The sequence below is a fragment of the Rhinolophus sinicus genome, chromosome 3 (genome assembly GCF_057876585.1).
Source record: "Rhinolophus sinicus isolate RSI-liver-muscle chromosome 3, RSI-T2T, whole genome shotgun sequence".
In the NCBI taxonomy this organism is placed as follows: Eukaryota; Metazoa; Chordata; class Mammalia; order Chiroptera; family Rhinolophidae; genus Rhinolophus; species Rhinolophus sinicus.
Genome location: NC_142503.1, coordinates 129,137,169 through 129,152,860, shown reverse-complemented (window position 1 = coordinate 129,152,860; position 15,692 = coordinate 129,137,169). Strand labels below are relative to the sequence as shown.

Sequence of the window (15,692 nt, the reverse complement as noted above, 5' to 3'; positions counted from 1 at the left end):
GAAAGTGTGCAAAGGGAGGGTTTCTTTAGGGTGATGGAACAGTATTTTGATTTTAGTGGTGGTTTCATGAAACTATACATGTGATAAAATTTCTTAGAGCTATGCATCAAAAAAAGTGCATGTAAAAATTGGTGAATCAGAGTAATGTCTGCAGTTTAATAGCATTGTATTAATCCTAGTTTTGATCATCCTACTATGATCACTGGATCATAGATGTTATCATTGGAGAAAACACACACTGGAATGTTAGTTTGAAATGTACAAGAGAACTCTGCAATGTTTTTGTTACTTCTATGTGAGTCTAAAATTATTTCAAAATAAAAAGTAAGCAGGTCGGTAACCAGATTCCTAAACACTGCTAATTGGAGTATAAACTGGACCTTCACTTTAGCAGTTTCTCATAGAATTAAACATACATCTACCACAACCCAACGATTCTACTTCTAAGCATTTACCCAAGGGAAATGAAAACATATGTCCCCCAAAACTTTAAGAAATGTTCATAGCAGCTTTATTCATAATAACAATAAACTAGGGAAAATATCTAAAAACGACAGATAAAATAGTCACACACAAACACACACACACACACACACACACACACACACACGCTGCAATGTTAGTTAGCTATGAAATGGACAGGACCACCGATACCCATAACAGCATGGATAAACCTCAGTAACATAATGCCTAGCAAGATTCCAGACATAAAACATACTGTTTCGTTACATTTATGTGAACTTCTAAAATAAGCAAACTAATCTATAGTGAAATAATGCAGAACAATCATTACCTCTGTGAGTTGCAAATTTTTTAGATGGGCACAAGGGATTTGGGTGGAGTGAAAGAAATATTCTATAGCTTGAAAGGGGTGTGGCTTATAAGTGTGCAATTTTCAAACTCCTCTGACTCTATACTTATGACCTATTTATTACACTGTATAATTATACTTTAATAAAAAATAAAGTAAAAAAATTAATCAAACAGGAACAAAAACAAGGCAATAAATAGGGAAATCCAATGCTACTATTGATGAGCTGAAAAATAGACCAATATTTTATAATACAATATCAAGTACTTAATATAGTAGACTGAATAATGACGCTGAAAGATGCCCATCGCATAATCTCTGGAATATGTGAATATATTATCTTATATGGCAAAAGGAACTTTGCATATGTGATTATTTAAGGATCTTGACAAGGAAAGATTATTCTGGATTATTCAAGTGGACCCAATGTAATCAGAAAGGTCCTAATAAGAGGGAGGCAGTAGAGTCAGAGGAAAGAAGGCAATGTGATGACAGAACTAGGGGCGAAAAGGCCACGTGATGCAAAAGTTAGGACAGACTCCAGAGGCTGGAAAAGGCAAGAAAACAGATTATTCTCTGCAGCTTTCAGAGGAAACGGACCAGCTGGCACCTTGATTTTATCACTGTGACACTGATTTGGACTTCTCCCTTCAGAATTGTAAGAGAATAAATGTGTATTGTTTTAAGCTACCAAGTTGGTGGTAATTTGTCAGGAAACTAATAAACACAATCATAAGAAAGATTAAAAAACAGACATAACTAGAATTACAGTAGCAATTTAAAATTTATTAAGAAAAAGCTACTAATCCTTGAACCAATAAATTGTAAAACCGTTAGGAAAAAGCAAAATTTAGTAGAAAAACATATATTACTAAAAGTAACTCAAGAAGAAATAGAAAAACTAGATAGATACCAAGCAAAGTAGTTTGATTATTAGAAATAAAAAATCATAGAGCATTTGTAATAGAAGGTGAGTTTTTAACATGCATATGTCTCCCACTACGAAATTTTAAAAAATGTACATAAACACTCTTACAAATTATAAAATTAAGAAATTCCAGCCAGGATTGGAGCAGGAAGGATATGGGGCACAAAAAACCTTGTCTGTATTTGTTTCTACATTTGACCACCAGGGGGACATATTGCATAAACTGGAAATGTCTCAGTTAATAAAAGTTTCACCTCACTCCTATGAACGTCTTTACCTCAAAGCTCACCGAGGTGCACATTCTGAGCAGACTCACCACGAGGAGCAGTCATTGCCAAGGAAGCATCTTTTACAACAGCCTCTAGAACTTGCCTAAGCAGGATCTCTTGAATCTCAGATTTTTGCATTTAAAAGGACTCAGCATACTTGGTCACATTCCTTCCTGCTCCTCAGGGGAGATCATCCAGAATACAGCTCAGCTCTCTCACTGCCTAGGCATGTTCTCAGCGACCCTTCTGCTGCTTGGAATGCTCTTCACAGTGAGTAAGTAATACTGTATTCCTTGCTTCTGCCTCCATGGAAGGAACATGGTTCTGATTGGATTCTGACCAGAGACACAGTCTCATTAGAGGTAGGTCTGTCCTAGTCTCACTAACTCCACATTGATGTTGCAGGAGGAACCAGAGCCGACTCAGTGAGCCAGCCTGATGGTCACATCACTGTCTCTGAAAGAACCTCTCTGGAGCTGAGGTGCAACTATACCTCTACCTATGGTGGATCTGTTTATCTCTTCTGGTATGTCCAATACCCCAATCAAAACCTCCAGCTTCTTCTCAAGTACTTTACAGGGAACACCCTGGTTAATGGCATCAAAGATTTCCAGGCTGAATTTAAGAAAAGTGAAAGCACCTTCCACCTGAGGAAATCATCAGCCCATTGGAGCGACTCGGGTGTCTACTTCTGTGCTCTGAGTGACACAGTGCCTGAGACTGCAGGGGGAGCTGAACACAAACCTCCTGAGACACTGGAGTTTTCAGAGACTCAGGGACATAACCTGACTGTTTTTAGCAAGTTCTCTCATTTGATGAAAATGAGCAGGGTGAGGCGCAGAGTTCTAGGGCGTGCTTGGCTCCTGGGATAAAACAGGAACTTTAGCATGTTCCTTCTTTTACTACTGGGTCATGTTAGACAATATCCAGAACAGACAGACCTGTAATGATATTCTCCTTCCCGTTGGAGGTACTGTAGTCTAGAGGGTCAGGATTCTAATATAATGTGCCCAGTACTGAACTTCTCATCTTTCACCTTCTGAACTCACCTCCAACATGCTCCTTCCACTACTTTTTGCTTTTCAATTGACAGCAACTTCATTCTTTCAGTATCTCTGGTAATAACTTCAGAGTTATTTTGACTCTTATTTGTCTGGTTATGTCTAATACATTAAGAAAATTAGTTGTCCCTATTTTAAAAATTAAACCATAATCTGACCTCTGTTCCAATCTCCACTGCTACCTCTTTGGTCAAGCCATCCTCATCTCTAAAATGAATTACTCTGAGACCTTCTAATGGTCTCCCTGCTTGTTCTCCTATAGTCCCTTCTTAATGCAGCAGTGTCTTGCTCAGTTTGGGCTGGTATAACAAGTACCATTGACTGGGTGGCTTATAAACAACAGAAAGTTATTTCTCACAATTCTGGATGTTAGAAGTATGAGATCAACGTGCTGGCATGGTTGGATTCTTGTGAGAGCCTGCTTCCAGGCTACAGACTGCCAATTTCTCATTGTATCTTCATTTGACAGAGAACAGCAGAAAAAAAAACAAGTTCTGTTGGGAGTTATAAAAGAGCACTAATCCCATTCTTGTGGGCTCCACTCTCATGACCCCATCTAATCCTAATTACCTCCCAAAAGCCTCATGCCCTAATACCATCACATAGCGAGGTGGGGTTTCAACATATGAATTTGGAATGGAGGGCTCAAACGTTCAATCTATAACAAACAGCCAATGAGATCCTTTAAAACATCAGTCACATTATGTCACTCCCCTACTCAAATCCTTGCAATAGATTCCCATTTCTCTCAGAATAGAAGTGAAAGTCTATACAATGACCTGCAAGAGTCCACATGATGTATCTGTCGTTATATTTTTTAAATACTTATAGAAAAAACCTTCCAATTCTGAATTCTCTCATAGTGAATGTTTGCTACAGAAATTACACTAGGATAGAGGTTATCTCAAAGAAAGGATAACAGAATTTGTTGTGAGCAGAGCTGCTCTAAAATAAATAATGAAGAAAGTTCTTCTGCTGAAGGAAAATGATATCAGAGGAAAATTAGGAAATTCAAGAATGAAGAAAGAGCAGGAAATATAGTAAATATATAGTAAAATACAAGAAACTAGTTTTCTCTTCTTACTTAAAAAGAGTGTGATTGTAGAAATCAATCATTATAACATGGCCTGGTGGAGTTTTCAAAGTCTGATGATGGGAGATAACTACAACTATAACCTAAGGTAGGGAGCATAAAATAGCATATACAAGATTTCTAATTTTGCTTGAAACATTGAAATAATAACTCTAAGTAGACTGTGAATGTTTAGGTTGTGGTCATCCTGCAATCATAAAAAGACCACTAAAAACACAATACCAAAAGAAATTGTCAAGTAGCAAATAGATAAATTATAATAGAATACTAAGGAAAAAACCAGAGCACAAACAAAAAAAGAATAATGAATGATAGACCAAAATCTAACTACATCAATAATTACATTAATTGTAAATGGTTTAAACCCACAAATTTAAAGTCAGAGATTATTAGTATGATTTAAAAAAAAACTCCTGTCTATATACTGTCTGCATGAAACCCAATTTAAATATAATGACATAGATTAAAAGTAAAAGTATGGAAAAAGATATACACGGAAACACAAATATCGAAGAGCTATACTAATGTCAGACAAGAAATTAAGAGGTATAGTATATAATTACAAAAAGATCAATTTACCATGAAGACATAACAATGTGAGTGTGCATGCATCTAGTAACAGAACTTCAAACTACTTGAGTTAACTGTTAGAACTAAAATTTAAAAAATAGAAAAATGGACAATTATACTTGGAGATCTTAACCCTTTGTGCTCAACAGGTAATAGAGTAAGCAATCAGACTTCAGCAGACTTTTACAACTTTTCCAACACTATGAACCGATTTGACCTTATTGATATTTGTAGAACACACCACTAAATAACAACAGAAAAAACGTAAAGCAGTGCTTAGAATGACATTTATAACAATAAATCACTACATTAGAAATAGCAAAAATTCTCAAATCAATAAACATCTCCTTCTTGGGTGTCCCAGGTGATGATGTCCTACATAAAAAAGAAAATATTAACCATCCAGGAAACACTGATCTATGAGGCAAATGAGTATTTTCTGCTGTTGTTGTACCAGGTCCCCAGCTGCAAAACGTTGTGCTCTTTACAACTTATGTTGCTTTCCTGGGCTCAAAGATTCAATTGAGAGTAATGCTATTTATATCATATACCACAATTCTGGAGCAGGTCATGAGACTTTTTGTCACAGTAATGATGTTAGATAAGGTACAGGAAAACTTTATCCCTTCATTTAAAAAAATTATCACTTATGAGGATGTTCTGCCACAAAATGAATGCTATTATGCACATGATGAATTCCACTATGACATTGTAGGATTCCTTACAACACATCTACATATTTCCTCACAAGGTGGGAAAAAACTAATTGTTAAATGGAGCAATGCCACTAGGTTTTCCCTCAGCCTTAGAAGGGACGGCCACAAAAGAGTAAACCATGACTGAGGCTAGGCCGTCCATTAGCAAGACTAGCATCCCCAGAGCCAATAAGTACAGAATGCAGTGATGAGAAGAATGCAGCCCTTCTCCATTGCAATGTGTCACCTTTCTCCTTACTTTTCACTGAATGCATCTCATCATAACATTTGAGTACAAACCACATGCTGATATCTCATTTATCTGTCAGAAGCATTACAGAATATGATAGAAGAAAAACACCCAGGCTTTCTGTATTCCATTTGATCTGTGAGAGTGTAAAAATCATTTTTTTCTCCTGTGTGTGGGTATAGAGGGAGTAGATTGGAGCTCTCTGTTCAGTTTTTCTGTAAATCTGAAATTGCTCTAAGAAGTAAGTCTATTTACTTTTACAGAATTAATTTTCTATAGGAGCTAAAAAGAAAAAAGAAAAGTCAATTTTATGAATTCCATCTCATAGAAAATATTTACTGTGAGAAGCTCAAATCGTTTCCTACTTTCCTGCCCTGCCTGCTTTGTTCAATTTTTTTGTCTTGGTGCTTCCCTAGTTATGTATTTACTATGTAGCATGTATTACGGAAGACTGTTTGCATATATTATGCAATTTAATTATAATCATAACATGGAATTTAGAATAATCCATGTTAAGTAAAGCAATATAGTAAATCATGGAAGAGGGTAGGTTATACATGGGATCGACATAGGTCCAGCTCTCAACTCCGACATCAACAGAATTGCTGTAATAAAGTTAATAAATATTTTAAACCTCAGTTTTATCATCTGTATACTGGCATATTAGTAATAATAATAATAATAATCCATTCAGAAGTTATTGTAATGTGTTGCCACACAGCAGCCTATCTGTCTGTCTCCTCGTACCTGCCCCTAAAGAAAGGAGAGTCTGTGAGATGGATCCTTTCAGGGACTTTGCTTCACCTTCTTGCTTACACATTGTCTCCCTGTTTGGCCCCAGAAAGATGGGTGGCTAGTCAGTGACAGGTACGACTTCCCATGGTGGGGAGGGGGGCAACCCAAGCCAGACACAGCCACATGGGGACCATTTGGGGAACTTGCGGGGTCCTTAGAGGTGGGCACAGCCCCCCACCTTCCCCAGGCTAAGGAGAGCATCTGCCTCTGTGGCTGCATTCCTTCCCAGAAGCTGCAGGGGAAGTGAGTCAGTGAGGTGCTGTCCATCGATTCATATAGATTCATATTGGTTTTGTCCCCTGGGGAAGTACTTATCCTGGGACTTATGGTTCAACTGCCTGCAGGCAAGGGTGATTGGCTTAAATCAGTTTCCTATTGTGATGCATGAGATTCACAGATCTTGAGATTGACAAGCTTTACTTCTTTTACTTCTACACCTAACAAATAAAAGCCATTCATTGGCCCAATTTGGGTCTCAGTCCTTGAGGCTGCAGTCCCTTGGCCCTGCTTGCCCTCTATTCTTGTCTACTGTCTTTCTTAACCTTGTGCTGCCCTCCTCGCTTCCCACAACCTTGTCGTGCTGGACCAGAGAGTAATGATGAAATCAGAAAATATCTTTCAAGAGTTCAACTCAGATTCTAACACAGTATAAACACTTAATGAATTCATATAGGTAAAAGAAATAGAGGCCAAGAAAACAATGATTTTGTCCATGATCAACCTGTTTAGTACATATGAAGAATAAACTGAGTTCTGAATGTTCCTGGTTATAATTTTAAGCCAGGTATTTTCAATTTATAATATGACTGGTGTGTTCTCTTGTATACACGTATCAGGAGTAAAAGGTGGGCAGGGTAGAGGAAGGGTAAAAGGAAAGAGAAAAAGCAGAGAGAAATATTTTGAAACAACAGAACACGTATCTGTTCAGATCTCCAATGACACAGATAGATCACCTCCCTGTTGCCTGTTGAATACTGGGCTTCAGACTCGATCAGGAGAACCTGGCACAACATTCTCTAACTTTGATTGGTTTGTTGCCCTAGATCTGGTCCACATCTCTCTACAGGGCTATAAATATTGTGTTCTTTACAGCTACTTCTTTTACTGATGAAAAGGAAAATCTTTTCTCTTCTGTCCTGACACAGCCCTGATTATTCACTGGGATCACACATCTTTTCTTTTATTCCTATACCAACTATATGCAAAGTTTTCTCTTTATTCTCAAGACTGTATGTAAGCCAGTTGGTAAGAGAGGAATGAAGCTACGTAGATTTTTTCCATTATTCAATGGGTGAGACTCTATGTGAAGGGGGACACTGGACGCTTTCGTGCCCAAATCTCCTGTGTTGTGTGAGCTTCATTTCATTAAAACCTCAGCCTATGCCAGCTCCTCGAGACTTTTATCTCTCCCACTGTCACCTTCAATAGCAGCAGGCTCTTTCCTGGCAGATCTTAACATGGGAATTAAAAATATGGGAATGGGATTGATGATGCTGAAGTGTGTTTGGACTTTTCTGGATAAGGACCCAGCTGGGCCTTTGCTGTGTGCCTGTTGAGAAGGAAATGGAAGCGTAGTGATGAGTTTCAAGAAATCATTTAAATAAGTTGATGATGACACATCTAGTTTATATATGAAATCTCAGTGTATCCTCAGGATGTAACTCACGGAATAAGTAATGTAAACCCCATTCTACTAAATAGGAAATGACTACATGAGTGGGTTAAAAAAAGGTTTGTAGTGGCCTCGCTGATAAATGGCAATGATATAGTTTTCATTTAAGTGTATCTGACTCTAACATCAAATCATGTAGTCAGAATTTATCATTTCTCCACCGAATGACTTAGTGTTGAATTATTTTTATATTCTATGTTTTCTGATGAGTCCTAAGCTACCTTGCAGAGCTTTGTGGCTCTGAGAAGAGGCTCACACATGCAGAACTGGCACTTTGAACTTGGTTTCTCTCCGCCAACCCTCATCAGGACTGGTGTGTAGCCAGGGAAGGAGTCAGAGTGAGAGAAGCATTGTTGAAAGGAAATCACTTTTCTATCTCTCCACAGGAGGGTAGTATTTCAAAAGGCAAAATCCTTCCCCAAGACAAAGCAGAGTTAGAGGTTGGAGGGTGGGGAGGGTAAAGAGTGAATTATTCTACTGGCTGCCACACAGAGGCCTCTGCCTTTTACTAGATCAGCGTGGGTGGCGAGTGTTACTCTAGCCCAGATGAGCCATTTTCAGGAGGAGATGAGTCAAGAGCAGCTGAAGTCAGTGTCCAGGGCTGCCTTGTGACAGGAAGAAAAGATGTGCCTGAAATTCTTGGTATTGATCTTTTGGATTGAACTGCCATGTGAGTTTGAGAAGTTCCCAATTAAATTAAGAGGAAATCCTAGGGGATGGAAAACACTTGAGGACAGTTTATTTTATGGTAGAGTGAGAGCAAGAATTAAAGAAGGAAGGACGAAAGGGGGAGAATGAGGGAGGGAGAAGGGAGAAAGGAGGGAGGAAAACCCATTTCAGGTTGGGAAAAAGTCCCTAATTCCCTTCCCAGTGTCTTCTGCTTTGTTTCTGAACAGGGCAGAGCAGCCAGCAGCTGGAGCAGAGGCCTCGGTTTCTAAGCACCCAGGAGGGAGAAAGTGTCACTGTGTACTGCAACTCCTCAAACATTTTCACCACCTTTCAATGGTACAGACAGGAGCCTGGGAAAGGTCCTGTCCTCTTAATGACATTAGCTAAAGGTGGAGACAAGAAGATACAGAACAGACTAACGGCACGGTTTGGTGAAGCAAAAAAGGACAGCTCCCTGCTCATCACTGCAGCCCAGTCTGGGGATGTGGGCACCTACCTCTGTGCGGGGCTCAGTGCTTTGGGGCACCTGCTGCCTACACACAAAGCCTCTGCTGCAGGCCCCAGTCACACTGCTGTGGCATCCTCCAGCTCCTGCTCACACACCTCTTGGCATGAACAATGATTACGACCTCATCCCCTCACAGAACCGCTTCTGCTGCCTTTCCAGAACATGTCCCACAAGCACTGGAGAACAAGATTCCTTTGCTATAAGACAAACTTCTGGAAATGTAGCTCTCTATTTGAACTGGTAAAAATATGGGTCTATAGCTCCCCAGGGTAAGCAGTGGGGGGAAGAAGAGAGTCCATATGGAGGGACAAATGGAAGAAATCAGACTGAGGGTACCATAATTCTCATTGGTCATTCTGTTTTCCTAAAGACCATAGCTAGGAATGGTTAGTACAAGAGCACATCCATAAATCAGTTTGCAGCTTTATTCTAGTACTCTGAAGTTGATGAAACTGCTACATCCCCAGTTTATTAAATTGAAGTAAATGGCAGAAGTACAGTAAATATTAATTAGAGATAGAGAGAACAAACTGATGGGTGCAAGTGGGGTATATCTTATACTTGGAGGGATGGGAGAGAAAGGTGAAGGGAAATAAGAGGTATAAACTTCCAGTTATAAATTAAATAAGTCATGAGGATGTAATGTACGGGACAGGGAATATAGTGAATAACATCATAATAAGTTTGTATTGTGACAGATGGTTATTAGACATATGGTGGTGATCACATCATAAGGTATGTAAATGTAGAATCACTGCCTTGTACAACTGAAACACCATTATATGTCAACTACACTTAATAAAAATTTAAAAATAATTAAAAGAAAGTGGCTACTTTTTTTGACAGAAAAATGACCAACGTACACCCCAATAACAATGCAACTGTGATTCTAAAGCAATATCTCCAGTTGTTGGTTTTAAAAGGGCTTAAACATTACCTACAGTAGCTTTTATTTGCACAGAATTTGTTTGGGGATTAGACTTTGAATGGCAGAGAGCAATAACTTCAAGTTTTCAAGGCTAAAGGAGATAGAAGTTCACAGTTCCCTCCACCTGGCAGGCCCTCCACTGCCCCATTTTTATCCTTGAAGAATTCCTTTTTAATCTCGAAAGTAAGATGATATTATACAAAGCACATGAGTTTTGGAATCACAATAGCCCCAGGTTCAAATTCTGACTTTGCAATTTTCTAGCTCAGTATTCTTGTGCAACTATGTATCTTCATCTATGCTTCCTTATAAATACATGTTAATAAGAACACCTGTCTTGTTGAGTTGCTGTGAATTAAATTAGATATGATATGCAAATTTTTATTATGAAGTCCCAGGTATAGATACATACTCAGTAAATGCCCATTAATAATATTATTAATTCCTCTGAATAAAGGTTATCCCTACTGTGACATTTTCATTGACTCCTCAAGGGGTAACAAGTTAATACTCTGAATCCCTACTTTAGTAGTCAAGAAGGAGGGCATTGCAAGTGGGCAACTTCAGCACCCTTCTCTTTTGCTTCCATATTAACATAACTCTCAATTTTGATTTGGGCAACTATATCCCCAGGTTTAAAAAAAGAAAAGCCCACACTGCATTCACATCCTTTCTTACAATTAGGTGTTGCATATAGCACAGCTCTGACCAAGGAGACATAATCAGAAATCTGCTACAGATTTCCTGTAATGTTTTTGCTTTCTAAGTACAGACACCACATTTTCCCATCCCTGTTTCCAATTTTTTAATCCCAAAAAATTGAAGTGATACTTTACCATAAAAGGAAGCACAAGAATAACCCCTTCCTCAATCCCATGCCTGATCATCCTTTAGATGCCAAGTCAAATCCTGCCCCTGATTTATTTTTGCATGAAAAAATGCTCTCTTATCATTTTCTACTGGCAATATATGTCTCTGTGTGTATTTGTGTGTGTGTGTGTGTGTGTGTGTGTGTGTGTTATGAGGTCTGACAATTAAGTTCATGAACTCGTTGCAACGATGTTACTAACCTTTTTTTGATATCAGAGGGATTATTCATTAGGAATTTGTACCAAATGGACAAAGAGTTAACTAAGTTTACTTTGAAAGTGCTGAAAAGGCTGCATGAAAAAGTTAGACGACCTGAACTTTTCACCATCATTCATGGCTCCTGCATCACGACCATGCACCAGCTCACACGGCACAGTCTGTGAGAGAGTTTTTAGCCAGTAAACAAATCACTGTATTGGAACACCCTCCCTACTCACCTGATCTGGCCCCCAATGGCTTCTTTCTCTACCCAAAGATAAAGGATATATTGAAAGGAAGACATTTTAATGACATTCAGGACATCAAGGATAATACGATGCCAACTTTGATGGCCATTGTAGAAAAAGAGTTCCAAAATGCTTTGAAAGGTGGCCTCAGAGCAGGCGTTGGGGCATAGCTTCCCAAGGGGAGTACTTTGAAGGTGACCATAGTGATATTCAGCAGTGAGGTGTGTATCATGATTTCTTGGATGAGTTTGCCAATGTAAGTGTCAGATCATATATGTTCCATTTTTTAGTATACCAGATAACTGACCTTGAGTTAATTAATCTCTTTGAGCTTTAGCTTTCTTGTTGTAAAGTGCATGAATTTGTATAAGAATAATGTCCACAAAACAAAAGATTGTTTAGCACATAGCATGTGTGCACATTTACAATTTCAGGGAATTTGAAAGTTAAAAATTTTTCTTTTGCAAATTCACATAAAATATTCCTAACCAAAGTGCTTTTCCGATCACAGACAGCCATCCCACCTGCAACTCTCTCTAAACTTAAAAGCAGTTCACGATCAGGCAGCCCACTTCAGAAAGATTGTCATCTCTTTGCATTGTGAACTTATGGGGGGATTTCCTCAATGTTTATGAAGTTGGCCTCAAGAAATCAGCATTTGATCCTTCCTTTTGAACCACAGGTAACTGAATCTAGGGCAGAATTGATTGGTGTGTTTCTAGGACATTTGCATAGTTTGTCTCTGTGATTGGCTGGGCAACCAGGTGCAGAATCCTATTTTCTGAAGCAGAATATTGTACAGATCTAGGTTGCAGAACGTTATTCTGCTGAGGATACTTGGGGAGGATAAATGGAGAAGCATCTTTTGCCAGCCTCGCTGTTAATCCTATGGCTTCATCTTGACAGTAAGTCCTTGGGTTGCTGAAGACATTCCGAACAGTCTGGGGTGGTTGATGGGGAAGGAGGACGATGGGGAATCAGGCACCTCTAGGTTTTATTGGGGAATGTGTGAAGAAAGTGAAAACTGTAGAGAGACCTGTTTCTCTGTTTGACCCTGTCTTTCTCAACAGGAGTAAGCAGCGCATCGAACGTGGAACAGAGTCCTCAGTTCCTATATATTCAGGAAGGAAAGAGCACCAACTTCACCTGCCGTTTCCCTTCCGGCTTTTTTAATGCTTTACACTGGTACAGATGGGAACCTGCAAAAAACCCCCAGATCCTGTTTCTGTTGAGATCAAATGGGGATGAAAAGGAGGAAGGACGAGTTAAAGCCACTCTCAATACTAAGAATGGTTACAGCTACTTGTACATCAAAGGGTCCCAGCCTGAAGACTCAGCCACATACCTCTGCGCCTTTGGCACAGTGCTCTTCAGGCACCTGCAGCCCATACGCAAACTGTGGCTGGTGCTGATCTGGTACCTGTGTGGATGGAAAGCCATGTGTGGGGTGGAAAATGCACATCCAATGAATTACAGTGTTTTGTATAATCATGGAGGAACTGCAAACACAGATGAACAAGCATTCTAGTCATTGTAGGTCCCTCAACTAATTGGACCCTTAGTGAACACTACTAAGCTCGACTCCCACCAATGTATTAGCCGTACAGTCAGATCCCTTGCCTCCTCTTTGGCAGGATTCCAAATGAACTAGATGGGAACTCAAAGCTATCCGAACTACTCTGGTTAAACTGGGGTAATGTTTACCCCTCATTGTTGCTACTTTCTAAGGCTAATCTTTCTAACATATTTCTTGACATGCAGGAATGGAACATGTGGATATGGCCTCTTCTCACACACCTGGCATGGAATCCTGCATGTTTCACAGCAGGACAGGCAATGCTGCCTCATTTAACTCATTGGGGATTTTGGTTTCGGTTTAATTCAACCTGCATCCTACATGAACATCTGTATTTAACTTCTTCATATATGTGGCTATTTGCATTAAAAAAAATCACCTGTGATACTGAATGAAGCATTGATAGGAGAAGTTCACTACTAAATGTGATCTATCCTCCAGTTTCTACCGTGATGGTGATATTGAATAAGTAACTGAACTCTATGATCTAAGTGTCTTCATTTGTTTTTTCCAGGTATATGAGGCAGGCCGAGTAACTGGTGCTGTGTTCATTTTGAGATTTTCAAACTATCTATCATTATAATACCCCGTTGGGGCTAATTCTGGGGCTTTTGTGGGTTTTGGTAACATGATTTAACTTTCTTCTGGTCCTCTTCATCTAATAGACAGAGTTGCAGCTTTCCCGACATCTGCATTAATAACTACTTATCCAGCTCCTGTTCAGCTTCCTAAATTATGTTGTTATGGCTCTCTCTCTCTCTCTCTCTCTCTCTCTCTCTCTCTCTCTGAAAATATTATTACTGTCATTATCACATGTTGAGGAAGAAATAATACATATTTTGAAAACAATATTGAATTGCATACAAATCCCTTAGTTTGAACCCCATTTAAGAGATACAAATGGGATGATTTTTAAATAGAAAAATCTTTCATGAAATAGTATTGAATCTGTTTGACCCCCAGACTTGGAATGATTGAATATGTTATTTGAATATGTGTAGAAGTAGAAGTGTTAGCAGAGGACTCAGTGAGGAGAACCTATGTCTCACTGTAAACTAGGGTTTGTGAAGTAAATCAACACAAAAGAAGAGCCATCACAGTTCCTGCTGCTGATCTACTTCCTAAATCGGGTCTCCATCACTACTGGATGAAAGATCAACGGGGGAATTTCTAATATTTCCACTAATGATCCTATGGCTTTAGCCAACGCTGAAAAGGTAGAAACAAAAGTCACAGAACAAAAGCAAGGACAAAGTTTGACTCATTTGTGCATCGCCGCAGCATAGTGTTGCACAGCCTTTTCATGTCATAGTGTAACCGAAACCCAAATTTATGTACCTGACACTTAGAAAGGCCAAAACTCAAAGTGTCAGAGTTTGGAGTAAGGAAAAGTTTATTAATGGAGAGGATGCCAACTGAGAAAATGGGAGACTTCATTGTGCCTTAAATCCATCTTGTTTGCTGACTAGGTTAAGGGGGCATCAACACCAAATCTTCCTAAACAAAGGACCCTTGGCTTCTGAAAGGGTTCTAGTGTTCAAGTTCCGGTTCTGTCCTGATTCTTTGACTCCGTTTGTGTATGTAGTGGGGAGGACGGCACTACATACCCTCCTGGATAGTTCTGGATGAAGCTGGAGTTCAAAGTTCTCTCCTCAGATCATGATTCAGCCACTTGATTTGCAGTGTTGGTCTGCAGTCTCTGAAAAACAATTCAGTATCTTGTTAAACAGCATAGGACCATTTTCAGCTTGCTCTGTGGTTAAAATAGAACATATAGAAATTGATTACATGTATACAGCACTCCCATAAGGAATGCTACTTGAAACTAGCCCTGGCTCCAACTCCCACGGGCCCCATACTTCCTTTAGGTTGTGAGGGGTAAAGGTCTTCCCACACATGTAATACATTCCTGGATATAGTGGCACATAATATGGAAAATCTACTATTACGAGCATGGGAAAATTGCAAATCTGGAACACAGAGTCCTACAAAAAAAAATCCATATCTTTAAGAAAGCCATGTGTGACCAAGGAGATATAGACCAAATTCTGAGTCTCTCTGGGTTCTCAAATTGATCCAAAATTAAAAAGTTGGTTAAATTTTGATTATTTAGAGATACAGGCATGCCCTTGTAAACAGCCCCTTATTTTTATTTTTTATTTTTTTTAGAGTTCAGTCAGATAGAATGAGAAAATGAGTGAGATATAAAAATCACTGAACAAGAAAAACTTACGTCTCCCTGTTTGTTGCAGGGCCCCAACATGAGCAATCAGCCACCTGCTTCTGTGCTGTGGAGGCCCAGGGCTCTCGTGACATCTGAGCAGTGCTACTACATCTTCTGTGCCACAGCAGGAGGGCTGCATTTGAAAAGAAGTTTGGTGAAATAGGTGCATGTGTCAGGTAGAGTTATTAGAGACAGATCTTCTAAGGACTTCGGTGTCATTGTGGTTTGCTGCCTGACAAACCACCGCAAAACTCAATGGCTTCAAACAACTGCCACTTACTATCTAGTGATATTTCTGCTCCATGTGATGTCTGGGGGCTCAACTGG

The 15,692-nt window shown here is 39.3% G+C and overlaps 1 protein-coding gene across 3 annotated transcripts in view; it reads right to left on the bottom strand.

Moving 5' to 3' along the window:
* The window catches only part of LOC148758628 (uncharacterized), a 438,105-nt gene that overhangs the window by 86,115 nt on the left and 336,298 nt on the right, over positions 1 to 15,692 (bottom strand). For 2 of the 3 annotated variants that reach the window (XM_088797072.1, XM_088797071.1), the window contains exons 3-4: positions 15,375 to 15,498; positions 14,749 to 14,840 (exon numbers count right to left, since the gene is read on the bottom strand). In XM_088797072.1, the coding sequence (XP_088653198.1) occupies positions 14,806 to 14,840; positions 15,375 to 15,498 (159 nt within the window). In that variant the 3' untranslated portion in view covers positions 14,749 to 14,805. Of the gene's footprint in view, positions 1 to 12,867; positions 12,986 to 14,748; positions 14,841 to 15,374; positions 15,499 to 15,692 lie in introns of those variants that run through there. The other variant, XM_088797073.1, reaches the window with a different exon arrangement.